At 34.4% G+C, this 27981-nt stretch overlaps 2 protein-coding genes across 7 annotated transcripts; both read left to right on the forward strand.

The window, feature by feature from the left end:
* The first annotated feature begins 636 nt into the window (after positions 1 to 636).
* LOC113500742 (carbonic anhydrase 1-like) lies at positions 637 to 11463 on the forward strand. 5 transcript variants are annotated; one of them, XM_026881624.1, is made up of 9 exons: positions 637 to 826; positions 4997 to 5145; positions 5513 to 5629; positions 5992 to 6055; positions 6393 to 6419; positions 6824 to 6991; positions 8783 to 9030; positions 9906 to 10121; positions 11310 to 11463. In XM_026881624.1, the coding sequence occupies exons 1-9, from the start codon at positions 751 to 753 to the stop codon at positions 11418 to 11420; spliced, it is 1176 nt and encodes a 391-aa protein (XP_026737425.1). In that variant the 5' UTR covers positions 637 to 750; the 3' UTR covers positions 11421 to 11463. The 5 variants fall into 5 exon arrangements, with proteins under 5 accessions (XP_026737425.1, XP_026737426.1, XP_026737427.1 ...); XM_026881625.1 differs by having other exon boundaries at positions 6396 to 6419; XM_026881626.1 differs by having other exon boundaries at positions 5528 to 5629.
* A 1830-nt stretch (positions 11464 to 13293) lies between these two features.
* LOC113500519 (carbonic anhydrase 1) lies at positions 13294 to 27977 on the forward strand. 2 transcript variants are annotated; one of them, XM_026881350.1, is made up of 6 exons: positions 13294 to 13399; positions 19374 to 19523; positions 24602 to 24740; positions 25608 to 25804; positions 26083 to 26222; positions 27826 to 27977. In XM_026881350.1, exons 1-6 carry the CDS (start codon positions 13378 to 13380, stop codon positions 27949 to 27951), a joined length of 774 nt encoding a protein of 257 aa, XP_026737151.1. In that variant the 5' UTR covers positions 13294 to 13377; the 3' UTR covers positions 27952 to 27977. The 2 variants fall into 2 exon arrangements, with proteins under 2 accessions (XP_026737151.1, XP_026737150.1); XM_026881349.1 differs by lacking the exon at positions 13294 to 13399 and adding an exon at positions 14790 to 14927.
* The last annotated feature ends 4 nt before the right edge of the window (positions 27978 to 27981 follow it).

Genomic DNA, 27981 nt, shown 5'->3' on the forward strand with positions numbered 1-27981 from the left:
AATCAAGAAGGAAATTCATCAGACTTACCGAATATTTGAATATACACGTCATCTATTTAGGTCACACAAAATAGACTTTTTACACCTACTTGTAACTACTCTGGCTCATTTTCATAAGCACAATTGATGGTTCTTAATTTGATCAATTGCCAATTAATAAATTATTCCCAAAATGTTCGATTTTAGAGCGTGTATTTTATGAGCGAGGAAGTAGTCGTTATACCTTCCAAACATACTTGTCTGATCTGAGACGTAAAAACAAAAAGATTGAGTATAATAATTATCACAGATAACTTTGAAAAGTCCGATTTTCACTCTCGTATAAAATATCCGAGGATTGTCTTCACTTCGTGTGAAGACCATCCTCGTGTTTTACTATTGAATTTGATTTAAAAGACTATTATGAAACCACTTTTTAGTCTCATTATGAGCTTTTTATCAGGTATAAAGATTGACCGTCAATCTACTTTGTCACGGATTGTTCCGTTTCTTCCGGATGGGGCTTCCATTCGAAGACCCTTAAAAATAAACATAATTGATTTGATTAAAACTTTAACGCACTAAGCATGCTAGCCACATATAAATGTCAACGCATAAAAAATGAATAAAGTACCTAAGATTTCGAGGTTATTTAAATGTCAATTCGTAATTGTATTTTACGATTGACGAATGTGAAAATAATATAGAAAATATTCATTTACATGGTAAAATTGAGTTTTGTAGGGATTACGTGACCTGTTTTTTTATCGTATGTTTGACAAAAGGGTATCAAAGGTTACAATATGTTGTTTTCTGTTTATCTGCATACAATCTACGGGATATTCAGGTATTTATTGGCTTTACATGTTATTTGTTCGGTATTACGTTTAGAAAAGTTGTTGTGGGTCGATTTATTGCCAGCTCTCTGAGTTTTGCGGATTCAATCCTATTCTTGACCGCGTGTACAGTAGGTGTATAAAAGTGTGACATTATTTTTTTTCTCGTGATTTTTCTGTTTTATCTTTACTTTAGACTGATATATTCTAGTAAATGCAAACTAATATTTTGACTTAAATTTAAATCAAACCAACTTTATTTGATCGAATAATTTACAAACGATGAAACTACAAGTAGGTGATATAGTTTTACAGCATGCATGGTTGATTGTTAAACAAACTTTTAAAACCATTTTTTTTAGTTTTTATAAAAGTACGAAGAATTTTTTTTTGAAGCGACGTTTTAGCAAACAATAATTGATCTACTATATTATCAATCCCTATTAACCAAGCCATGTCAAAGCGGAAGTTTTTGAGTGTGAATGTTTTCCTTTGTTTGTATTGAAGTTACCTCTCCACGCTTATAAAGTTGGACTTATTTTGAAGACAAGATAACTAACTAACTTTCTCGGCTCAGTAAACCGAAGTGAGTCTTGACCTCCGAAAGAGAACTCTCCATTCTGTGCGGTCCTGCGCTGTACCCTACCAATTGTTGGCATGGATTTCACGTAGGTCCGCTTCCACCATATCCCGCCAGCGGTACCTGGGGCGACCAACAGGTCTGCGTCCTGTTGGTTGACCCAGATACGCTCTTTTAGCTGCTCGATCCTCCCCCATGCGTTCTACGTGTCCGAGCCATAGTAATCGGTGCGCTATGGTGATGCCAATGATATTCAGCTCGGCCAAAAGCTCTTCAATTTCAGCATTCTTCCGAACTTACCAGCTGCCATGCTGTCTTTTGGTTGGACCTAAAATCTTACGCAGAACTTTCCTTTCAGTGACCAAAAGCTTGTTCTCCTCTTTGAGTGTCAGTGTCCAAGCTTCACATCCTTCATCAGTATTGGTCTTATTACTGTCTTGTTTTGAAGACAAGATAATTATATTTAATAAAGTTACATTGTTTTTTAAACAGAACTGTACCCTTAAAATATCCTGTAATTTTGTTATGCTGGGCTGTTTAAATTTTTTTATACGCTCTAAGTTCATGTTCTTTGTTATCAAATTCTTTTAAAGCAATTAATTTTTTTAAGCAGCGTGATTGCGGTTCTTAGGGTTCCCAATATCATGTTTTTCGATGTTTATACCAACAGACGTTTTCTCCACCAAAAGCCTCATAAAAATGAAGCTCAAACGGTATATAAGCAATAATAGCCCGGATAAAGACAACAATCGGAATTGTGAACATTACCATTTATCCGCGTCGTCAGTTATTAACGGTTAAAACTATCTGTTCCGACTGACTGGTTTTGGGCAGAAAGCCAGTGGCGTATCACTCTCTAGACTCTTTTGACATACAATTTTTTTATTTAAAAATGGAGTGTATTATCAACGAGAAAACTTAGAATAAATTAATTGGTCTCCTGTCGTATGTATTCATACCAAAGAACTTTATTTATAGCTGCGATATTACCGTTGTAAATGGAAAACTTGAGCAAATAATAATTGAATTATCGACGTACTTCTCAGGTGTGATACTAAAAATGTTTATTTGGATAGATCCTATTAAAAAGATGAGTTTTCGTTCTGTTGTATTTCTGAAATTTACCCAATATGGGTAATATTCAACAAAAAGTTAAAAAGATTAGGATAGCTTTCGAAAAATGCTTGTTCCAACTGATTAAATGTTACGTAGGTTGGAGAGACTAAACCCAAAATACACTGATTAGAATGGATGGTATTGACAATAGGCAGATTACAGCATAACCCAACGAAATAGGTTTCATGTAACTAATCCACAAAAAAGGGTAAATTGGATTTACTTTCAATTTTATTCGGTTAATCCCAATATTATTCCAACCCGGAAAGGGCATGCAAAGCTAAACCGTTCAACGATTTTTTCTAAAATTGGCTGATATCCACTTTGGCCGAGGTTAACGAAATTGCAAACGAATTGTGAATCCTATTCGCGGTTGGCGTGTGCTGATCTATGCAATTACTGTGAGCCTTTGTGCAGGATAGAGGATATTGTAGGAGCGAGAGACTGCTATAGGATGTGTATCGTGCGATTTTGCTTTCAAAATAGCAATCATCATACTTGAAAAGCGTGGTAGGTCTCGCACTGATTTGGCATCGAAACGGGGCATTAATATGAGCCGTTTTGAATGCCAATTCCGTTGAACCTGAATATTGATAACGGGTCTGAAATTAAACACGATTCAGACCTCATCCGTTGAAAGTATTTTGGATTTTGGATTAGGCTTATTTGAAAATGGAAATGGTTTGTTTTCAATTCCTGATTTTGATTGGTATATTAATACGTGCTTTGTAATTAAAGCTACTATGCTGGAAAATGTGCCGACGTGTGAAATAATTGTTTATTATGATTATCAGTCTAGTACCAGTAGGAAGAAAAAAGAATGGAAGCTAGCCACGAATGATATAATATCTGCTTACATCCCGTGGTATGACCGTTGGACTGCCAAGATGCATTTTCGAATTCATCACCTATGCCTTTAAAAACAGTTTCCATAAACCAGTCTTGTGAAGTAGTAAAAAAATTGCGAGAAATTTTATCAGTAGAAGTGTCTTTTAGGCTAGCTGAATGAAGCATTTGGTTTTTTGGACCCCATGTGGCTTAATAGTCCTTGTTGAAATGTACCCTATCTATTTACAAAAAAACATCACACAACACTTTTGTTCGCAATTTTTATCGGTTGTCGGTGAAAGTTGATGGAAAGTCGGATAGATAAATATGTTTTAACCGTGATTTTCGGTTGGATGGATGCCAGAGGAGCCTTTCCGCAGTGCATGTTGTGCAGATAATATTTGCATGAATGTTTGCTGACTGTTTTGCTTCAAAATATGTGAATATAGATAAGTCAAGCATCGAATATTTTAGGCTCTGATTTTGAACCAATAACTTAAAAGTAATATTATTTAAATTGAAATAAGTTGAATGGATAAGTGATTGACTGATAAATGTTTTTAATGTCTATAGATATTTAGGAGGTATTAAGGTAGGCTGGGCTTAGGTAGGCCTATGTTCAGCAGTAGACTGAGACGGGCTGATGATGATAACAAAAGGACCTTTATTTTTCACCAATAGTACTACAGTGATGGTACCTCTTTTTGTAAAAGAGTTTTTGCCTAAAGTTTAGTTATGCTTGCATTTTTAGGTAAAATTGAGTAATAATTATTTTCAATATTCAATAAACCTCGATAAGAAACAATGCTTATCCTGATTTGTAATAAAATATGAAGGTTTATTTTATGAAACCCCATTTTTATCGTCTATTTACACTGGGCGGGTAAAGATAATTTCAGTTTTTATTGAACGATCAAAGCGGAGACCTGTAAGTTCCTTAATAACTTTACTTAAATGGCTCAATAAAAATATTTATATCGGAAACGGAATGTTTATCAAGGTCGTCTGGGATTTTTCCGCGTTTGGGTATTCCTTCAATCTTATAAATGAGAATTTTTTACGTTTTGTATTCTTTCCACGTGTTTATCTACTCACTTTTTTGTTTGTTTGTCGTTCCGGTCTGATCTCTGTAACTCAATTTTGAGACACATCCCGATGAAATCAGGGTAGCTTAAAAGCCCAATAATAGTACACTTTGCAACTTAAAAACGGCTGGACCAATTTTGATAAAAAAGGAATGGAGTGACATTTAAAAACGTGGGTTTTTAGATTTTTTGAATTTATTATTCAAGATAGGTATTGGTTTCAAAATGTAGCTATAGCGTATCTAAGATATATACGACGGCATATTTCACTAGACCACGGTCCACTTAAACAACTGCTCAACGTAGGATACGTGATACCATGAGTTCATACGACCTGTACAATTTCACTCACAATGCTATCATCTCATGATTAATTATTAGTCCAAAAGTCGAGTGGTATAGGTCACCACGTCAAACCCACAATGCGCGACGTGCCGCTGGTCTGGTCCTCGCGTAGGACGACCATTGTGTGACAAATGCCTGTTTCGAGTCTGGGTGTCTTGTGTGTGCGACTTATTTTTTTTTAAGACCATGCTTTATCATCACAGTGCCTTAACTTAATGAATTTTCAGCTCAATCTCAAGATCAGACGAGTTCTAGAACGAACACTCTATTCGACGATGCAGATGACATACAAAGGCAGCTCGATAACGAGGCTAGGGACCGGATCAAGTTCGGACGAGTAAGTTTTATCGCAAACAAAGGAAGAAGGATGCATGTGGTAGTACTTTTAACTGACCAGATTCGAATTTTCGCTTTTATTCAATCTTAGATGACATTTCTAGTCTTATTGTATGTTCATCCAGTAATTTGGGTACCTTGTCTACTTGTTACTTTCCCGATGTTGTTGTCTTTTTTTGTACATGTCTTCAATTGACAACATGGCGAAAATTGCCCGAAAACTCTTTACTTGAAAGTAATACGTTTTTACTTCACAGCTAAAGCATTTAGAAAACTATACGAGTTTTCGATGATTAAAAGATACATATATTATGTAGCCTTACTCGAATAAAAGGATTTGTATTTGATTTTAAACTAGTAACATAACTACATAGTATGGCTCTAACCATAAAAATCTGTACCCATAGTTTAATTCGTTGCAGCCGAAAACTATTTGGGTGTTTCATTTTCCGACGCACTATCCCGATCATAATTCGATTATGAACCACGTTGAACAACAGGTTGTGAGGTATCCTCGAGAATATGTAAGTATCAATAACTTTCATACAATTTAAAAAAACTTGGGGTTCCTATAAAATGTAAAAAAGGCAATCTCCCAAAGAAATAGGCCACTCTTCAAATTGATGCCTCCCATTACTTGTTATTGTAGCAGCGGTATAGAAATATATAATCTGTGCAGTGTCTAGCTTTCACCGGTATTGCAGTACAGCCTAGTCAAAGACAGACGAAGAGACAGACAAACGACGGCGTCTACTAATATGGTTCCGTTTGTATCCTGTGGGTAAATAACCCTAATTCTAATGGTTACAATTCGATAATTCGTTCAGACGATTTCAACCTGTATTACAACAGTATAAAAGTGTATGATTATTCATTTTTGTTCCAGTCAGCAGCGGAAAAGAAAACTGACGATGAAGACTACGACGAATCGATGATAACACCACCGTTGCGTAATGTTTTTATTTTATTTTTTTTCATTTTAGTTATAACCCTATGTAGCGTCTTAAGTCCATAAAATGTGTTTGGAAGATTATCTACTTTCAATAGGTAACTCTGATTAGAAGTATTGCAAATAAAATAATTGAGTTAACTGCCTTTCAAAAATACAAAAAACCTTTCATGGCGCCAGAGTTTTATTTTCCGCTAACAATAAAGTTTGACCACTATTTCCTCTCGTTTAAAGAATATAACTCAAAATAAAAAGCACTGAGATGTAATCTAAGAGACTTTCTTATGTAAAAAGTTTAAAATGTACTTCATTTAAACCCAAATGCATTTTAATTCCAGCAGCAAGTTCGGAGTGGGATTACAATAGTAAGTACATTGTCTGCAACATTATAATGTCTCCTATTCAGAATCTCTCATATCGTGTCGTAAAATTGTGCCATAACTACCAGTATCTTATACAATTACGGCAGTTTATACTGGGTTCGTTTTAACACTCACTTGCAACTGTCTTGCATGCTTTGTCTAAAGCTATAGACCTATTCTAAGTCAACATTTTTTTTGGGCGAAGTGATTTGTATATCATGGTATTCGAAATCCCTAATGGCCATAAAATTGATTATTTATTTAAATTTTAAACAATGAGTTACGCTGACCTATTTTTAGTTTGTATTATGGGACTGGCTTGTATACGAAAATCTTTACGTTAATTTGCTGTTATGCTGAAAAAAAAAGGAGATAAGAATATTAGTATTCTGTTCCATCTTTTATAGATCAAGCGAAATGGATAAAACACTTTCCTGATTGTGGAGGAAAATCTCAGTCTCCGGTTGACCTGCCAATAACAGGTCTCATCAAAGCAAGAGGAGCACGGAATCTGCTCTTCCAGAATTATGATGTTGAACCAAAAAGTATGCTTTTGGAAAATGATGGCAAAAGAGGTTAGAAATTTTACAATTGATTCCTACATTCCATTTTTAAGCTACTTTGAAAGTAAAACAATCTTATCTAAACGCAAATTAACGATGAATTTGTTTCAGTAGTACCTATATTTGATTTGGACAATTTATTGTTTAACACTTTTTCTAAGTCGCATTTCTTAAGAGTTTTGTCGCGATTGAGTATATTATCAAACAAATTATCCATTAATTGCAAAGCCATCTTTTACATGAATATATTGCAAAGCATTCGTTCTTAAAAACATATCTCTGGCTATACATCCCAAATGGAAAGGCAGCTTAAAAGTAAATTTCATATTTTAATGCAATAAAATATATTGGCTCAGCTTTAACCTTGACTTGACGAGACTCCTCTTACCAACTTTGGTAAAATTTAATGCAAAAGTAAACAATTCTTAACTTTCGCCATATCAACAAAATGTAAGACGAAGGTTCGTAATGAATTATATTATGAGTGTGTATGTATATAGACGAAATAGAGAAATTTCAAATATATTATTATGCGGTTCATGTGGTTGCAATATACAAATTTTAGGTTATTAAAATAGATATAGCACCTCCCGAAGAGGTATAATGGCAAAATACCGTAAAATCGTAATAGATGTAAGCATTTAAATACATTTCAGTAAAAGCCATATTAGTTAATGGACGATTTGCAAATCTGTCAAAAGAGTGTCTTTCAAACCGACAGGGTATGAGCTAGAAATTTTTTATTTCATTCATCATCGATCTAGCAGATAAATTGAGAAATTTGACATTATCTGTATGAAAAATTCTATCAAGTAACTTAAAGAGAACTTCTTTGGCGGTGGTGAAACAAGTCCTTAATCTGGTACAATTGCTTTCAAGTTGTAGTAACAATTTCCCACAAGGCAGTTAAATTAATTACTTTTCCTCTCACAAGACAAACAACAACCATAACAACCAAGAACGAAACTGATTAGAAGTAAAGGGTCAACGGTTCTCTGACAATAAATAATCTGGACCCATAAAAACTTTCCCCATTTTCCTCAAAAGTCCACACCGTTAAACACAGGTCAACGAACGACTATGGCAGTAGGGGATGGGTGCGAATTAAATAAATCAAGATTTTTGGCGAATGAAACAACACTCGGTTTATTTGTACAGGCATTTTGGAACTTCAAAGGTTATTCGAGTTCAAAATACGCAGTGCTATACAATTGAACTCTTGAAGCAAAATGTTTGCCTTTATGGAAGCAAGACGCAGTTATGCGTTAGTCATGAGCCGTCTCGTTCTGACGATGACAACATTCCTCCTTCCAACAGCTCATAGCGCATATTAAAGGCGATCTGCATAGCTACTATTAATGAGACATTGTTGGCTTTAGTTTATTTTAGCGATAAGATACAATGTACAAAATTCATTTTTATACTGTATCCAATTTGTATATAAATTGGAACAAAACAGAAGTCACAGATATGCTGGTCAATTATCAAAACGAGAATGAAAAAGTAAATTTATTAGCCGATGTGGAGGAAAGCCAAAAATTTTGGGGTAAAATTCTTCTAGTCTACAAATTAGATAGGTATTTATGGAAGTTACAGCACTATATAAAAATACTTTATACACAACCAGCTCCAAATTACAATAAACTAAATATTTTTTTTATATTTTATATTTATATTTATATTATTATGTAAATTTAATTTATAATATAACATGACAGAATTATTGATAAATTATCTTCTAAAACATAAGAAAAGCCTTTTTTATTTCAATGGTGACATCAATCAATCACTCACTCATTTCAGTGGTCCTTTCGGGCGAATGGAAGAGCGAACAGCGACCTCTAATATACGGCGGGGCAGCTCACAGCCGCCGCTACCTGTTCCACTCCATGGCCCTCCACCTACCCTCAGAGCACACGGTAGGGGGGCTGCAGTACCCGCTGGAGAGCCAAGCTCTATACGTGTCAGCTGAGTACAAGGGCGTTGAAGAAGCATTGGAAGCCTCACCCAGCGATCCTCAAGCGTTTCTTGCAGTTGCAAATTTGTATAAGGTAGGAAGTGTTCTTGTGGCAAAAACTAAGTTTGTATTTAATTAGGTTTCATGAACAAAACGAAAGTACTCGGATAATTTAAAGTAAATGGCAATGATGTGTTACATGTGAAAAATAAAAATATAGATGTAATCCGTGTCAAAAATTCTAGTGAAGTTAGGTAAGGACCATAAACAGTTTTCTTATCATGCCTAAATCCATCATCTCCATAAATTCTATATTCATTCTTCAAGTTAAAGTTGCAATATTACAAAACAAACTAATTCCTTTATCACGGAATTTAATCAAGCCCTGTCTAAGTGACTCCTAAACTAATTAAAATACAGTACAGGTTTAAATTATTAACTTGTTTAACTTGATTCGAACTTTGACTACATTGAGTGAATATCTAAATGAGTCTGTTTCTTCCTATCTTTAATCAGACTTCTAATTTTCCTAAATTTTTACCAAGTGTCTGATGTTATCTTGACGCCTGTCTCACAAACAGCGACACCTTTTTAATTAGCCCCCAAAAGTTTAAGACGATTTATTTTTAAAAAGGAAAGAGTCTCGACGTACATGCCTGATATTTGTTTTTCAGCAATGAAAATAGAAATAAGAAATTCAATGTTGTACTTAATTAAATATGTCAACAAAGGCTTATGGTTATAAATTCAGTTTAAAGCAGAATTAAGTGAAACATTAAAAAAACGCTTCATCTGTATTTTTTTTCTCACTTCAATAAGGTTGCAACCTGTGACAAGAACATGTCTCCAAAAAACACTCGCAATTCCTCTTAGTGCAAAGGTTGAGGAGGTTGCAATTCCTCTTAGTGAAGTTTTCGCTCTGCATCTACAAGGCTTTCACAGAAGCTTAACTGATACTTAAATTTTCAGTATTCAAACCACACACACAAAGGAATAGAAGAGATTCTATCATCAGCGAAAAGCCTTAGTAATAACAGCAAGAATGTCAGCCTATCAGCAAAATGCCTCAGTCATTTCAACCCGCCTTTCAAGGAATACGCTTGCTACCAGGGATCGATGACCGTGCCTCCATGCACCGAGTCAGTGCTGTGGCTTATCAGGGGTAGAGCACTCTCTATAATGCGGGTAAGGCTTTCCAGTATCTTCGATATTTCAGAGTACAGATTAACGGCCGGCTTCTCCGGGAAGTAAATGGTCCATTAGTTTTTTTTTTATAAAAGTGAGGGAGTTTTTTGTGTCCAAATTTCTTCATGATTTCGTCATATTCAATTACATTTTCGTAAAAGTAGGATATACTATACCTTGCTATTAATACCAAACAACCACTTGTAACGTCCATATCCCACCGTGGGTATAAAAAACCCATTGTTTACTTTTTTTTAATATTTGCATTACTCCTTACTGAACATAAATTACATAGAATTTAGCTTTACGTATTAATATTGGATTAGCTGACTGATTTATTAGCGTAACTAGCTTGTTTTTGATGACTATTATTTATAGCCTAGGATTAAATTTATAGTTAGCTAGTTGTTAATAGAAACTTATCTACAATTCAACTTCAATTTAAATTCTGAACTTCAAGGCTAAGCCTTTAAGAGCTAAATTCAATTGTCATCGTAGTGTTCAAAATTACGTTGCAGCTTAATTATAATTCTATGAATAATATTTGCGCTAAACTTTGTTCTTACATGGTGGTCTGCTTGGTCCAGAATAAATCAGTTAGTTTCAAGCCTAAGAATTAATTAATAGATTCTAGTAACAACAATAGGTACTATCAGGTACTGAGAAAAAAGTTTTATTGAAAAATGAGTTTTACACTCAATAGCATAGGTTTTAAATCTGCGTACATTTTCAATGTCAATGTCGTACTTCCTTTGGCGTTATAAGGAACTGTAGCCGCATGGTGCGATAAAAATAATAAGATTAGATAAAAATCCGTATTCACTAACATTATATGAGATAAATGTGTGTTTTTGTCTGACCTTATGTTAATAACCTGAATACATCACCTTTTGGTCAAGAAATTAATTGAATTTGTTGTTCATTTTGTTTAAAAAACACTGTATTAACAAACGCGACAGTTTGTGCCACTATATGCCCAAACTAACCAACTCAAACAGCAGGACCATTTTGATAAAAATGAAATTTGGTAAACCTTGTTTGTAGATAACTTAAAATGCATTTGTTATTCCTAATTCGCTCTACCCCCCGTGTGGTTTAACAAGGACACAATGCCTTGAAGTAGGAGTTTTTATTAAAACAACTCTTAATAAAATAATAAAGCCACAATTTTGTTTTTGTTCCTTTCAGGAAACGGTAGAAGCAGCCCAAAGTCTAATGGTTGCCGAAGGAGACCCAAAACACTTGTTCTTCAGAAATGCTCAACCATTGAACGATAGAAAAGTGTTTCTTTTTAACTAATGTAAAAACGTGTTATCTAATACAAGGATATCATCACTGTAAATCTGTTTTTATTGACTGAAAGGAAGAATAGAGTATACATTTTCATTTATTTATACTATATTTTAATTTTCGTTTAATACTCATTTTGTTGTGTTAAGACAAAAATACAAGCCCGCCCCTTTTTACTATGCATGGATAGCTCACAGAGTTTATGTCAACGACACCCGCAAATCTTAAGCCTTATTATGTATTAATTCGTGTGAAACTTTCAGAGGAATAAAGATATTTATTTTTATTTATTTTAGTATGTCAAAAACTGTCCAGTTACTTGACTTAGCTATAAAGAGCCCAAGAAATGGCCATATGCATAAAAATACTCGGAAGACATTACCCCCATTCTAATGCTACGGGAAAAAAGACAGCGTTGTCTAAAAGACATTGAATAAGCAACAGTATTGTTCCTATAAATTATAAGCCTTGAAGAAGTATTGGCAGCATGTGGATGGTTTCCATCGATTCTCTTTAAACATTTATACGAGAATGCATCAATGTATGATTGACGGACACAGCGCGCAGCGCACTTAAACACTGCTTCGTAGGGTGCGGTTCCAGCAACTTAAATAAAATTGAATTTCTCTATTTATTTAAATTCGTGATCTATTATTCATTTCCTCACATCAGAGTCAGTTTTTTTTATTATTGTCTGTTTTTTTACTATTATTATGGATACTTGCTACTGGATAAAACAAATCGTAGAGAATACAGCTGCAATAGAAAAGACAGCAAAAAGATCTGTCGTAAAAGGCAACAAATAAAAAATCAATAAGCTAAATAGGTATCATAATTTGCGCTCTCAGTTATTATAACTTTGTTTTTGCTGGGTTTGCTTTCACTTTCCCGTACATATTGTTGCTTAAAAAATACATTCTCAAAAAGTTCTCATTGCCGCAACTTTTTACTGTTTTGTGTACCAATATAAATAACACTGAAAATTTTCGTTTACTTTGGCACACATGAAAACGAATGTAAATCAAATTTTCGTTGTTTTGTGAAAGTACTAAAGTTCAGTTTATTACACAATCACGGGCGAATTGGAACGAAACTTTATACCTATACGTATATGAGAGATGTTTGTAATAGAATTTACATTACGAATGTATAAATAAAGTATTTTAGTAGCAAAAAGAAACATAAAAATGGAGTCGGATTAATGGTAACATGTTTGAAAAACAACGTACACAAAATGGAAAATCATAGCGATTGCATGTTTTGGTGATAGCTGTAAATTCTACTTAAATTGGACATGTGAAACAGAGGTGAGAAGTCCCTTTTTAGGGAATTTTGATGTTCCGAAAATTTGGTTCATTCCCGCGTACCAATTTTTTCCCACTAGAGCTTCTAAATACCTACTAGAAAATTATGTCTAATATTATGTAACTTTAATATTCATTTCATCACCTTTTCCCTTTATCGCCTTCATCACTTTCCTGTAGGTACAATTTAAATTCAGTAAGTCAAATGCTTTTCGTATTTACTTACGCCCTGAAAAAATCGCTGAATCAAGAAAGATACTTTCATTATTATAACTGTATTCGGATATAGACAACCATTTAATTACATCAATCGTCAAACTGCAAATTTTTCAACAATTTTTTTTTTCATAGTTATGATCTAACACAATCTCCAAAGCATAAAAAATCCGTCTAATGACGGACTATCATCAAAATAATCTAAAAAGTTTTTAATACAAAAGAATTTAAAAAAAGAAGATGTTTAGTGAGACCAAACCTTAATCTATAGTTATGAAAGTGGCGGAACTGAAATGGAAGCCGAAGGGCCAGTTAGTTATCTTTCAGATAGTGTCGACTGGCTAAACCGAACCGTATCAGTTTGACGGATGATCGGCAAACTATCTCGCCGATTATATTAAGATACTATAGTATAAGTGGAGACGTGGAGAAAAAAACAAGAAAAAATGAGCTCAAAATTGTCCGCGTGTGAGTATTTATTTTTCGAATATTTTCTTTAAGCCATTGTTGTGTTTTCAACTTCTATATTCGTTTGGTTGAGAACGAAACAAATATTTTTCAACAGGTGTTGTTTTAGTGTGTTTGTGTTCATAACGTTTATGTTTGTAGAATGCGTTTATTGTTTTTTTTTAATCAGTAATGATATAAAGTAATTGTAACCAAAATATGTAATCTCCTATTTATATCTGATGTCATTTGCCAAATATCTGATTCATTGCTAACAGGAAAGGACTCTTCAGCCATTTTTCTCGTCCTTTTTTAAGTGTCGTAAAGGTCTGTGCGTACGGCTGTCTACAGTCACCAAAATCAGTATAGCTAGAAGGTTTAAATATATTATGATTACTGTATGGATTCGATGATTTCTTTTTACTGTCGCTATAACAATAAAAAATAGGGTAAATCTACAATCATAGATTCGATTTCCAATTTCTTTTGCAAAATTTTGTTTTAGGCCTCTTTGTACAAAATTCCAGTGTTGCAAGTATGACTCCCATTAAACCGGTTTTTATTTATCGATCGGTTTTCTTTATCATTGCGTTTGTTTGTGTTGCCGTATACTTTACCCTCTATTATTAACATGAGACCTACATTCTTGTCAGCACACACCGCAATTATATTGATAGGTCGCTTGTGTGTGCTCTACCTCATCATGACCTAGTTTCATATGACTGGAACTTCTTTTCTTAGACTTTTAACTGTAATAATATCCATGTGTCCATACAATTTTGTATCGGGAGTTTTAACAAATCATCTAGTCATGTGCAAATGTTTTTAGCATGAAAGGATCAAACCTGTAGCGCTTGGCGTAGTGGTGGAATTTATATTTTCCACGTCACACAACTGTGCAATAGTAATTGAGAGTTGTTTGGTTCTCTACCAAACTTTAGAAACTTTATAAATTTTATCTTCAAAACTTAATTTTTATAGTAACTATACTGAGGGATGATTCATTATTAAACGTTGCAACGGTTAACTGACGCGTATTTATCGGATTTGCCGATTAGTTTTGGACTAAAGAGGAGTCCAATGATGCGTAAGTAAACCGTTGCTTCATTTAATAATTATAAACTTTATAATAATTATTTAAATCTAGATGATATAAGACAGCGAAAGATTTAAAGTGAGAGCTTATAAACCAAAGTCAAACAATGCAAATTCATCTGCAGCTTCACCGATATCTGAACATCACAAGCCAGTACACTCGGATTCTCCAAATCAATATTTTACAAGTGAAACTCCTCAATTGTTAATCCTTTCATTTACATAATGACGTTGTCAGGTTGGCCGTCAAAAACAAGATAGGATCGTATCTAATCAGACCCAGAATGATTTGAAATCGAATTGTTTTCGTTGATCACATAATTTCAATTCAGACTATGCTGTGCACGTATTGTTAAGATAACGATTGATTTATTTCCCTTAAAGACAAATAAAATGGATAACAGAATAGTGAGCTGTGTTACAAGCGTTAAACCAAACGAAACTGCGACAGATGGTAATGTATTAAATGTTGTATTTTATCGTTTTTGTGATTTCGTTACGATCAGCTGATAATTTTTTAATCGTGGACATTGGATTTTTTGACAGAAATATGAGGTTACTGTAGTCTAACCTTGACCTCAAGTGTTAATTAAAACTTGTTTGGTATATAAAAATAAAGTCGGAAATATTTTTTTTTATCTAGACCTTGGATATCTATTACCAATATAAATTAGTTCATAACCAATTTAGTTAATTTTATTTACTAGATCAACTTTATTTTCGTGTGTGGATGTGTGCTTCTTTTTTAATTTTCTCGTTATTAATACTTTGAAAACGTAATTAGTAAATGTCAATAATTACAGCTTTATGTAATACGGTAATTATCTCTATCTTTAGATAAAACAATTCCTTTTAAACGTAAATTCGTTGTTGCTTAGCGACATCTATTAAATACAAGCATGTTGTATCAAGCAACATTACGTCACGTTAATTATACTAATTGTAATCAAGATATAGTAGAAACAGAATGTGTTCGGAATTACTAATTTTGGATGTGATAACCCAAATATGAGAAAGATTTGAGCTTTTGTAACGGCAGACTGCGTCCCCTAGTAACATGAATGAATGAATGATTATATTTATTATTAATAATAATATACGGATCTTTTCATACTTGTTTATCTTTATTATTCCTAAACTTTTTTACTTACGTTTGGGCAAAAATGTAAAGGGAGGGGTCAATAACTGAGAGATAAGTAAACAGATAATATTAACGTAACACAGCGATAAATATACCTATTGGAGGTTGACTATTCTGTGTTTACTTTTAACATTGTTTTTTTTTCATGTTAAGTTTTCGAACCTACATAATGTAATGTAAAATTGTGTTTGAAAGAGCAGAGAGATGTGCACATCATTAAATTAGTGACTTTATTAAATGATGCAACGGTTTACCCATGCGTATTTACCGGAATTTGAGTCGAACTCGCGACCCCGCCGCGTCAGCTCATGATTAAGGACTCCGGTTGGATCCGAAACTAGTCGGGCAATCCCGATAAATACACGTTAGTAAACGTTGCATCATTTAATCATGTATCATTCTCACGATAGTTACTATCTTTAATGACTTCATACTGCAATCAAGAGGATACCCATCAGCAAATTACTCCTTCCGCTTTGAGTTAAACGGAAGGGAGTGCAAGACTTTTACTCACCCATCCATGTTTCTTCCTTTGTAACATCCTTCGTATACCGGGGCTACTTACCTTAAGTAACCCTTTAAGACAACCCAAATTATTGCATATATTGCTTTCATAATTACTTGCACTTCTATTAAAATGATATTTCCACAATCATTTTGACTAGGTATAGAAAACACTCAAGTATTTGGATATTAGAGGTCAAAGTCGCAAACAAACTTATCAAAATGAAATGTCATTTCCATACATTTATTGATGATCGGAAATGTAACCAGGCTAGGAAGAGCTGATCATGCAGACCAGTCGTAATGATGAATGTGTTGGCTTGCAAAACTCATTTAATCCGGTTTGCGTTTATCTGATGATGTAGCTTTATTATGGGCAAACACCTACAATGAAAAAATATACTTAGGTACTACTCTTATCACGACTACATTTTTTTCTATTGGCCGCTAACTAAGCGTTACTTACAATAGGCGAGATAACCACATTCTTTTAATAGATTAGATTCTAGAACTACAGGCATTAGTGGTTTAAAAGTATTAGGTGTGTTTTTTTAATTTATCGATGTAAAGTGACTTTGACCTAACAAACAATTTAAAACTAAAAAGGATTAATATCGATTAATTGAAATATTAAAATTAATGTAAATTTATTTGCTATTTTTTATTAATTTATTAATATTAAGTATTTGCCATAGCAACAACCATGATTGTGTTACCTATCGGCGTACTAGAACGCAATCCTATTTCATATTATACGACACGACACGACTTCAAGTGCGTAAAGCCTTCAATCTCGTGTATGTAACTGATAATATGTAGAACTTAGTCGTTAAACATAGTTTGTCAGTCTGTCAATAATGATTAGAATTCTACTAATTAAACAACACGGATAGCACAGTTCTCACTATGCCAAACCCATTGATTGCAAGATGTCTTGAGTTCGATCCCCGTTTACGAAAAGCATTTGTGAGGTCCACGAAAGCTTGTTCTAAGTCTGGGTTTCTCTTGTATAAGACTTGATTTTTTGTGAAACCCTTCTTTGATATAAGGGTGAAATTAATGAGCGAGCGAACAGTAAAAAAAATAAGAAGTTTTCACATTAGCTAATACATATTGTTTCACTTTAACATTGTTGAGAATCAGTGTTTTGGCCAGCCTACAGCTGATTTATTCCGGATTAGGACAAACATTCAACAGATCTAAAAATGTTTGAAATTAGTCTAGTTTTAGTTAGATTTCCGGTTTTATTGCAAACAGTGGCAAGTCAACTTGTTAAACTTTCTTATAATACCTTACGCATATTTTTATTTGCTCCTAGCCACCTAGTATACTGAAATTTCCTACTACGTCATTTTCTTGTTGCCATCGAATGTTCTTGATAATAAACAAATACTATTGCCTATTACAAAGGTCTTATCTTAACTCGGGAGTATCTATGTGACGTCACTATCTAGCCGATACTTATCGAAACTAGGACTTAAGTTGTCAAAATGTTAAATGGATTAGCTGTGGATAATCTCTGTCTATGAATTATGCAATAATAAAAAATATGGAATTAATTTCCGTGATATCTGAAACACATTCTAGAGTAAATGGACTCTATAAATCTGTCAAAATATTTTTTGTTTAAAAGAAATATTTCAAAAGATTGGTAAAGTCATGGTAAAAGGATATAGTGGTAGTTTTTGCATCAGATACGTCGGCAATTATGTGGCAACTTGACAACTCAGGCATAATTCCCAACAGTGAACCGCAATAGAGCTACCGAGCTAAAGAAACAATTAGAACGCTTTCTAATTGTCTCTATCATGTGGGCCCGTCAACTATAGCCTTTAGAAGTAAATCTGCAACTAAGGAAGGTGCGTTGTCACGTTTCCGAAAACGACTCCCTCACTAATCCTTTTTCATTGGGTATCGCGCATCATGGGTTCGAAGTAATAACCTTTACCAATCGGCTATCCATGTAGTCAAAGACTGGAGACTTAATTAGTGCACATACCTGTGAACTATAATATGATCCAGCGTAATTGGTGGAGTCCGTTGAGAGTCACCATAATTAGGTCAGGATGTTAAATTAGATTTGCGGTTTGTGGGCGTATATGTGTACACGCTTATTGGAAGATATGGCAGTGTTGGCTAGTTTGCTTATTCCAGTAGAAGCTAAAAATAGTCAAAAGCTGTGGATTTTTTTTAAATTACCCCTTTTCCGATTTCAAGAATTTCTTGACTTCAGAGATTTATGCGTATACCTATTGAAATTAATGAAAATTCTGCGAAATTTTCATAATCTTTTCGTTGAATACCAACAATATCAATATATGAACGTATATTTTTTCCACTCTCCATGACCTAAACAAACATGAAACGATAACGTCAGCATAAAATTCATATTGTAAATGCTTCGGGGTATTTAGTTTGTAGAAAAACCTCAGTTGTACAGTTACACAAAAGGCTGTGATAAACGAGCCCTCATTTCAGTGAATTGTAGCATCGCGCTGATATGGAACACTGGTTCCACGGACTTATTACACAGATTTGGGATTTATTTGACCGTACTTTCGGAAATACTGATGAATAATATTTACTTCCTTGTTTTTCTCCAGATTGTGGGTCCTAGTCAAATTGGAACCCATTTTGCTCCTCAGTTTCGTTCACTTTCTAGCAATTTCATTTTTGGGCAGTTTTTTTACTGACCACCGATTTTGTGAAAGTATATTTTAATTACACTAAGTTGTTAACTCTTTTCCTGGTTAGCTATTTTTTTTTGTCTTATCCACATATTTTTAATCTCCCTTCTCCATCTTACGTCCATACAAAGATATGGGAATTTTAGCCTTGACAGTTGTTAATGTTTTACTTATTATATAACACATAATTATTATTATCTTTTCTGTGATAATACTGTTTTTGTATGTATATTGACAATTAATGAAATTCATCGCAAAAAGAACACTTTCTGAATGTTGCATTCCTCAGAGCTTAAAAAAAAAACAATTAGGAACAATTCGCAAGGCCTAGTCAATGTTACCATATAAAACTCCCGCACTAAGAATTAATATAATCCTTGTAGAGCGGTGGTTTCTCAAATATTCAAGTCACATACCAAGGACTCAGGACAAGCATCTTACTACATTTGAAGTTTTTTCTACTTAGTATTTATTTTGACTTTGACTTGAGAGTAGTTCAATAGCGTAAGTGCTCGAACAAACTAATCTTCAAGGCCAAAAAATAATACTGAATCGTTTTTATTTACAGCCGAGCAAATATCGCGCCTAAGGCCATCGCAGTCACCCATCGCAATTTCTCTAAGTCGGTGCCCGCAATGGTCATCCCTAGATCCACTGTCATTCCAAGGTTACTGGGATAACGAAGTCAATGGCATACTCCTCAACAATGGTTCCACAGGTGAGTTGCAACGCTTTTTAGAACTTGATATAAACAGTCGAGGAACTCTGTAATATTATAACTAGACTGCCTTTTAAGCTATAATAGGTAGACTAACTAACTAAATAGCTAGCTTACTTAAATGATGATAAGGATCTCCTAAGCACATACAACATCAACCTTTTTAAGTGCATGAAATTATTAATAGAAATAAAGAGAAATGAATAATTTAGGTGCTCCTGTTCAGGCCTTAATAAGGTTCATTATAATCGTGGCAATGGGAATTCAGACACACAATTCCGATTTTTGCCAATAAGAAGTCGAACTTATCATTGCCTGGAACTTCGCAGAATGAAGTTTAGCTATAAACATAATTATCTGCACCTTGTTTGACTTTAATTAACGTTCTCCTATTCAGTGGAAATCTGTTCTGTTTGAATTGTTCCTTTTATGTGTACAGAGGTAGTGTAGAGTAATTTGCGGAAATTGCGTAGAACGATGCGGAAAGCGGAACAAAAGACGGCCGGAGCCGATATCGTGAGGAAACGACTCTGTTTACGATATATATGATAATATATTACACTTTCGGTCAGGAAATAGAGGTGCCTAATCCTTGGCATCGCTTTATCGAACTACGAGATGTTATAAGAAAGTTTATTTTGTGTACATGGCTAATGGTAATGTAGACACAAGCTGGAGAAACTTTCGATGGCATTTGTTTTCTATGCATTTGATGGCTAAGCTATAACCGCATAAGTGATTCGATCACAGGTTAAGCTATGCTTGACGCGGTTGGTCCGTAGATGGGTGACCCTCTTTGTCATAACGAGTTCCTCCGTGTTTCGGACGGCACGTTAAATTGTGGGTCCCGGCTGTTATTCCTACATCTTTGACAGTCGTTACAGGTAGTCAGATGCTTGAAAAAGTCTGACAGCCAGTCTAACCAAGGGGTATCGTGTTGCCCAGGTAACTGGGTTGAGGAGGTCAGATAGGCAGTCGCTCCTTGTAAAACACTGGTACTTAGCTGAAACCGGTTGGACTGGTAGCCGACCCCAACATAGTTGGGAAAAGGCTAGGCCAATGATGATTGGTTTTCCCTATTTTCCCTCCATGATTTCTTTTCAAACTACTTTGGCAAAAAGGGTTTTTGATATCCTATAACTTTCTTCTTCTATGCTATCTTCTAGGTGTGCAATTTGTTAATTTTGACTTCAGAGGCGATCTTGATTTCTTATTCGTTTTTTTCTAAGTTAGCCATAACTTAAATTTATTGAATTAAACCTGATGATGCATGGTTGGAAGATATGAAGATACGTTTTGCTTTATCTATATCTGAGTGAGTCGCAGTCTTTGTCTATGTAATCGGGGGAAAAACAAGATTATTTTGTTCTTATACCTGTCTCAATTTCGTGTTAGTCATTCTTGTGTAGTTTCCATTTTTAGATATATTTTTCCCAATTGCGTCAGAATTTGCAACGGAATTTAAATTTATCTTAAATGCAATGTCTTGATCAGATGAACGATTAGATTTCCTTTATCCAAATAAAAAAAAATATGTTTTTTAAAGGAGAACTTAAATAGACAAGTAACATTTCAGTTTAACTCAGAAATATAAACCAAAATCAAACAAATTAATAATAATTCCGATCAACATGAAATACTAAATTTAATTAAACAAATTACAACTCTTACAGCAGAAAATTGAAAAAAAAGTGTTGTTTTTTAACCCAGAAACCACTACGGAAAGTACGAGTATAGACCGCCATTACGATCTTTTCTCTAATCGCCTATAGCAACAAGCAGTGGTCGAGTGTGGCAAAATACTCGATATAAAAATACTCTCTCGAAAAAGTTCAAAGAGATGATGCAAATTTTATAATTTATTTATTTCACATATACAAGGCCCAAGATCAGACTCAGACTTTTTCAAATAATGCCAACTAAATGTCGTCAAAAACATGTGTTTGAGAATATGAGTAACAAAACACTATATTTTCTTTGTTTATGACTTGTAAGTAGAATTAGTAAGTAGAATTAGTAATTCTATATTGTATATCTGAAACTTGTAAGTATTAAAGTTAAGGCGGTACGCTAAGGTTAAGCTATATCTTGGTTTTTAAACACTGAGCGCAAACAAATGTTGGTAGTAGTGTTCCAGTTTTGACGGTAAAATATACTAAAGAACGAGGTTGTGTTTTTTTGAGTACTGTACACGAATGGTAAAAAAACTCTATTACCTACTTAGAAGCCTCCGCATTCAGACCGTCTACGTCTACCACCAGGCGCGCAAATATCTTATACCAGTTGCCCTTTTAACTGAAAATAAAAGTGAAATTGAATGGGTAAAAAACTGTTTTCCGAAAATTTATTTTTCATATGCATATTTTTACGGAACCCCAAGTTTTAATTGTTTAGAACTCGCTGTAGACATAATGGAAACAAACGATAGCGATTTACTGACGAATTGCAAACAGTTGGATTTGTTTCCTCAATTCTCTTCTCTCAATTCTGACTACACTAAAATTCTGTTATATTACAAACTTATGTGTGATTGTAGACGGTGATCTATCACGTATCTTGAGTCTTGTATTTTGAATCGAACGCGCGACATGACACGTCGCGAATAGTGGACCATACAACCTCACGATCGCATAACCTAATAATTTTATGAAAATAAAATAGTTTTAATATAATAGCGCATACTCTTTCTCTCTCTCTCTCTCTCTCTACCAAAGAGTGTACCAATTCAGTTTCGTATGCTCATCAAGGTTTAATTCATATGACGTTATAAATAAATTTATATATTTTTTCATACATCAAAAATATGCGATCAATAATTGTACCAATAAATCTTTATATTTTTAAACTTTTTCTCAGTTTTTATTTGACGCGTTGCATAGTTTCACAAATAACGTTATCAAATCCGAAATAATCCAGTGCTATCGATATTACTTAAGATTGTCACGTCACGAGATAAATGATGATGTATTGGTAACATATAAAATGTTTTTGTGAACATAATAAGAACATGAATACATAATAACATGTTGTAAGTACGTGTCGAACTATTAAGATCTTTGAATTTGTATGTTTAGACGGACGAAAGGATAAAATAGTAGATTGGCCTATTCCTATAAATTATATCTTTAATATACGATGTTTCAAGGGACCTTCAATCAAATAGTCTATCCGCCTGTTCTCCTGTCAAAAACCAGGCTGTATCTCAAAAACCGTGTATAACTAGACATTTGTAATTTAAATATCCTGAAGGATATTTATCCGTCGCTTCTATAACTACAGAATTAGCCTATTTGTAAAGAACCCCGAGATCAAAAGTCCAACTCACACTTGACCGGTTTTTAATTACCTCATGTTATGTATTTTTACTCTTATTACTAAATGTGCCAATGTAAGTTCCTTAGATATTATTACGACTAATTAAACTCAATGTAGCAAATATTAAGACGTAATTACAACTCACATTGTTACCTATTGAATAATGAGGTCTAGTCATAACATGTTGTTTTGGCTAAGTCTTGCTAAAATTTCACGAATTTCTCAGTAAAATATTTACATAAGGGCTGTGCGTCAGTGAAACTTAAGACACTCTAAATTCTCAGTAAACTGATATACCAAATTTTATGAGGTGACATAATTCATAACCTTAAATCCTGTCTGATACGTACACAAAAATATACATCATACACTTAAAACACACCATAAAAATACCTTTCAATATAACACCAAAGATAAAACTGAAGATAATAATAAAACCATTGATATAAGGAAGCCATTTGATAAGCAAACCACGTGCTTTTCATTATAGAATAAAAATCTGTAAAATATACAACATTATCTAAGATAAGATATGAAGTGTAAATACTGACTGTATCGGAGGCTAGGAGATAATCAAATGACTTTGTATTATGTTTTATATTACAAAGTACGGATTCATTATGAGAGTGCATAGAGACCAAGAAGCGGTGTTGGGACAATCTAAACGCTTACCGCATGGACTGGGTCAATGCGGCCAAAAATAGAGAATCTTCGGTGCATGGTGAATTGATTTAAAAGTTACACGGCAATTCACGTTTAGTGTCAGAGTCTGACACTACACGCTTTGGTTAAAGAAATGGAGAAAAGAATAAGGGACATGATATGTTCGGCACGATTTATTGATGACTAATATAATAAAAGGACATTAGATGCTCAAAAAGGAAGACCATTAAGGGATTACATAAATCGGAGGAAGGAAAACATTTGAGGAAGTAAAAAAGATAAAGAAAGATGGAAAATATTACACGGTCAGGTCGGTCAGGTCCGGGGAATATGCATGGTCACCCACCTCCTCGGGGTAGGAATTGAATAGTGTCAGACTCTTACTGACTTAACCTAAACCGCCATGCAACATCTCCCGCGTTTTGGCCGGACAGTGGCAATGCGTTGCAATTCATCACGCAAAGCCCCTTGTACCTGGCAACCGTTTAATGTCAACTTTTCCAAAGAAACACCATCTCATTAGATTATTACGAGTACTACGTTCACAGGGCAATTGAATAAGTTAATTATGATAATTGCTTTAATAATCTCTCTCAACAGAAAGCTCTTGAATAAGTAATTATGAAATGGTTTTGAGTTCAAGTTGAAAGCAAATGTCTACCGTTTCAGATGATTGCGTGCGTAACAGAATATTACTGCGATACAATCTGACTATAATCATAATTGTACGCAAATATTAATTTAGTGAAGGTTGTGAGAGCATTACGTTTAATAATGCGTTATTTAGTTTCAATCTCGTACGGAAAATGAAATATTTCCCACTAATATGTCGTAAGCGAAGATTTTGTCATTTTATCTCAGGAAGCTGAAACGTGACTCCTTAAATATGTAACTGTTAATTCATGTTTCAGTTTCCAGCATTAAAAATGATATTTAGTTTTTACTTTATTTTCTTTTCTGGAACGATAGATGTTACATTGTTTTACATATCTAAAGTGAAATCTATTATGACATATCTAAAGATTGCTTCGTCACGCCAAACGATCTCTATCTAAAGGTAGAACTGTCTATACTGAAGTAACTCAAGCCTTTTGTTCCAGCATACTTCACATTTGAATCTGAAGTCCGACCGATCCTGCGCGGCGGGCCTCTCCTCGGAGAGTACATATTTGAACAGATGCACTTCCACTGGTCTGTTGACGATTTCTCCGGTTGCGAACATTTATTAGACGGACAAGGGTAAGGAGCTGAAATGTATTTGTTTCAGTATGTGAGACTTTTGAGCTACTTTTATGTAGAATTATTGTCTGCAAATCTTACTTAGACCGGTATTTTTTTTTTGTTGAAACAGCGTTTTTAGCCGCACGAAATCTTTTTTTCCTAATATGTTCTTGGTCCTTTTGTTTCACAAACCTAGCTTTGGAGCTATTTAAGAATCACTCTCTTTATTTCTCTACTTGCACTTTAAACGTTCTTATCGTAAGAAAGAATTTAAATTATATCATTATCTGGTAAACAATTTCTTTAAGATTTGTTTCCATTATGCTATATTTAAATATAATATACATATAAATAAAAATAAATGGGTGTGGTAAGTACCGCATTATGATGGCAATTATTTTGGTCGAAATAAAAATGGTATTGTCGAAACACGTGTTTTCACTATCAGATAAAATACCTGACAATCAATCTAGTACGAAGAATGCTTCTGACATCTGCATTATAATTAAAACTGATAAAAATGCGTTATAATGCAATGCTTCTCATCTATCCGTCTAAAACTAAGTTAGTGACATCATAACGCACATTTGCAAAGATCATACCAATGTTTCTTTTTAATTTATTTAGGATGGGGTTACCTTTTTAAGCACCACAAGAGACATTAAGGAATTTAACACTTGAATCGTGGGGGTTTCATAAACATTCAAGTCACTTGCACAAAGACACAGAGACTCGAAACAAGCATTTGTGGATCACATAAACGCGGGGTCGAACCCGCTTCACGTCTCGTATAGCGGGTTCAGCGTGGTGACCTCAACCACTCGGCTATTCATGCAGCCAATTCTAAACACTGAATCTTTTCTCAATTCTATATTTATTTTATAGATACGCTGCAGAATGCCACTTCGTGCACTATAACAGCAAATATGAATCAATGGAAGCGGCAGTCGGTCACCCGGATGGTCTAGCCGTTGTGGGGTTCCTTCTAGAAGCAGTAGACATCCCGAACCCAAGGTTCGACAGGCTAGTCGAAGGCTTTGAATTCATTAAGAAGAGTGAACATTCAGTGAGGGTCACTTCAGGTTTGTAAATATTTTTATGCATGATTTATCTTTGTTTAGTTAGAGCTTACTTTATTCTTGTTACTGGTAGTTAGGAAAAAAATAATTTATATTTTTTGGCTAGGAATCATCAAATGATGAAACATCCAGCTTTAGGTTGTGCAGAAAGGAATGTGAGACTTTTACTGACTGGAACCCCTACATGTCCCTTCGTTTGCCCTTTTGGTATTGTAGCCTTTGCGGCTTTCAGCCCTTTCGAACGATCTATAAAAATATCATCTATAAATTTTATTTTCCAGAATCACTATCATGGATGGACAGCGATGACTTACAAGAGGGCAACTACGTCACATACAAGGGCTCGTTAACGACACCTCCGTACACCGAATGCGTCACCTGGATCATATATGAGAAACCCGTGCAGATTGGCACTGAACAGGTACGGAACAAAGCAATCCCAGGAAAACCCCAAGGAACAGACAACTCTTTTCTTGTGCAAACTGAAGCAAATTATGATGTCAGCATTAGGTTCCTTACTAATAAAATCGGAACGTAAAAAATTAACTAATATTTAAGTTAATTATCCACCTCCCTCACCCACCAATGTACTTTTCTTTGCTCATCGTGCACCGGGACCACGGTAACCCTTTCGGACAATCTCACTGACTCGGCTGGCACCAGCCCTAATGTGTATGAAGTATTGCAACGCATTGATATACATCGACACAAAAACGTTGATGACGTAGCCCGGCAGTTCAGGTTTAGTCAGTAAGAATCTGACACTATCCATTTCATTCCCCGAGGGAGTGGGTGTCCATGAGGATTCCCCCACCTAACCAAAAAAAAAGGCATCAGCCCTAATGAGCTACACCGAGCTGTTTATATTGAAGTTTTGTCTCTCAAAAACCACTACTGAATTCCAGGCTTTTAAAAAAGATATCGTCGTGTCCTTTTTAAGTTCCATCTTTTCAAGCCCACTGGTATTGATTTGGCTGAGATTTTCGTCTTGGAATAGACTAATCCTAATTGAATTCTTTTTACAAAATTCCAATCGTGCTAGGAACGGAATTACAAAGCCTTACAACTATTGAAATTTCAACAATGGGTTTTATATATACTCTAATCGAAAACTAAATTATTCAATATTCAAAATATCAGTTGCAAAACTTGATTGGACGGCCGATAAAAATCCTAATTCTACTACCACAGTTCTTTATCAAAGATCGACACATTTGAATATTAAATTAATGTCAGATCAAAAGCTAGTATCACAAGTAGTAACATTTTATTTCGTCTCGACGACGGACCTAATAAATGAAGTAATATGTTATGATTTTGATTTCGCTTATACGAGTCAATATTCACAAAAACGTACTAAAACACAAAATATAAAATACTAGACTTTCCAATAACTTGACCCAGTACTACGAGCTCACAAAAAAGAACTAATTCCAAGCCTATTAAGAAAAAAGATAGCGCTCTACATTTCTTGTAGGCTGTAACTTAACTTACGTCCTGCAATAACATGAGCAATGTTCTCGATACAAGTAGACTATTTTGATTAACACTTGACCTAATTCACTATGGTATACCAAGGACTCACATTGCTATAACCCCCTGCTTGGAAGCGAGGCCAACAGGAAAAATGAACCCTATCTATACTGTAAATCAACTGCGGTTATAACCTATTGTATTTGTTTATATAGCCTAATTAAGGAAAGGAGTCATAAGATTTAATATTATGCTTTTTATTGGTTGATTAAATGTAAATTGATAAGCTTTATAATGTCATTTTAAAAAACACAGCAGAATATTTTCAGAGTGCGTGATTTTTTTTATTTCTATAACTTATGAAAATTTATTAGGGTTGGAATCATTAATCAACATTTAATCACTGTTTTGCACTTAAATACATTCATTTAACAAAAAAAGGAATAAGCTAATGTTAAATAACCTTGTAAACAAATTTTGGGAAGGTGATCGTGTTTCTGTTGGATTATAATTATCTGCGTATTACTCATAAAGTTCCTGTTTGTCCACAGCTGGGACTACTGCGACAACTGGAGGGACCTGACAGCATACCGATCGAACGCAACGTCAGGCCAACACAGCGGCACCCTCCGGGTCACTCCGTCATTTACGTCAAACAAGTCAAATCCAAACTCTGAGATACAGCAATACATTGTTCTTACAAGAAA

The sequence above is a fragment of the Trichoplusia ni genome, chromosome 14 (genome assembly GCF_003590095.1).
Source record: "Trichoplusia ni isolate ovarian cell line Hi5 chromosome 14, tn1, whole genome shotgun sequence".
Lineage (NCBI taxonomy): Eukaryota > Metazoa > Arthropoda > Insecta > Lepidoptera > Noctuidae > Trichoplusia > Trichoplusia ni.

Coding starts and splice junctions, on each gene's coding strand:
- LOC113500519 (XM_026881349.1), top strand. CDS start 14,867: ATGGATAACAGAATAGTGAGCTGTGTTACAAGCGTTAAACCAAACGAA. Junction 19,524..24,601: donor CCTCAACAATGGTTCCACAG/GTGAGTTGCAAC, acceptor CTTTTGTTCCAG/CATACTTCACATTTGAATCT. Junction 25,805..26,082: donor TTCAGTGAGGGTCACTTCAG/GTTTGTAAATAT, acceptor TTTATTTTCCAG/AATCACTATCATGGATGGAC.
- LOC113500742 (XM_026881624.1), top strand. CDS start 751: ATGTTTGACAAAAGGGTATCAAAGGTTACAATATGTTGTTTTCTGTTT. Junction 827..4,996: donor ACAATCTACGGGATATTCAG/GTATTTATTGGC, acceptor ATGAATTTTCAG/CTCAATCTCAAGATCAGACG. Junction 5,146..5,512: donor AAGGAAGAAGGATGCATGTG/GTAGTACTTTTA, acceptor CTGTACCCATAG/TTTAATTCGTTGCAGCCGAA.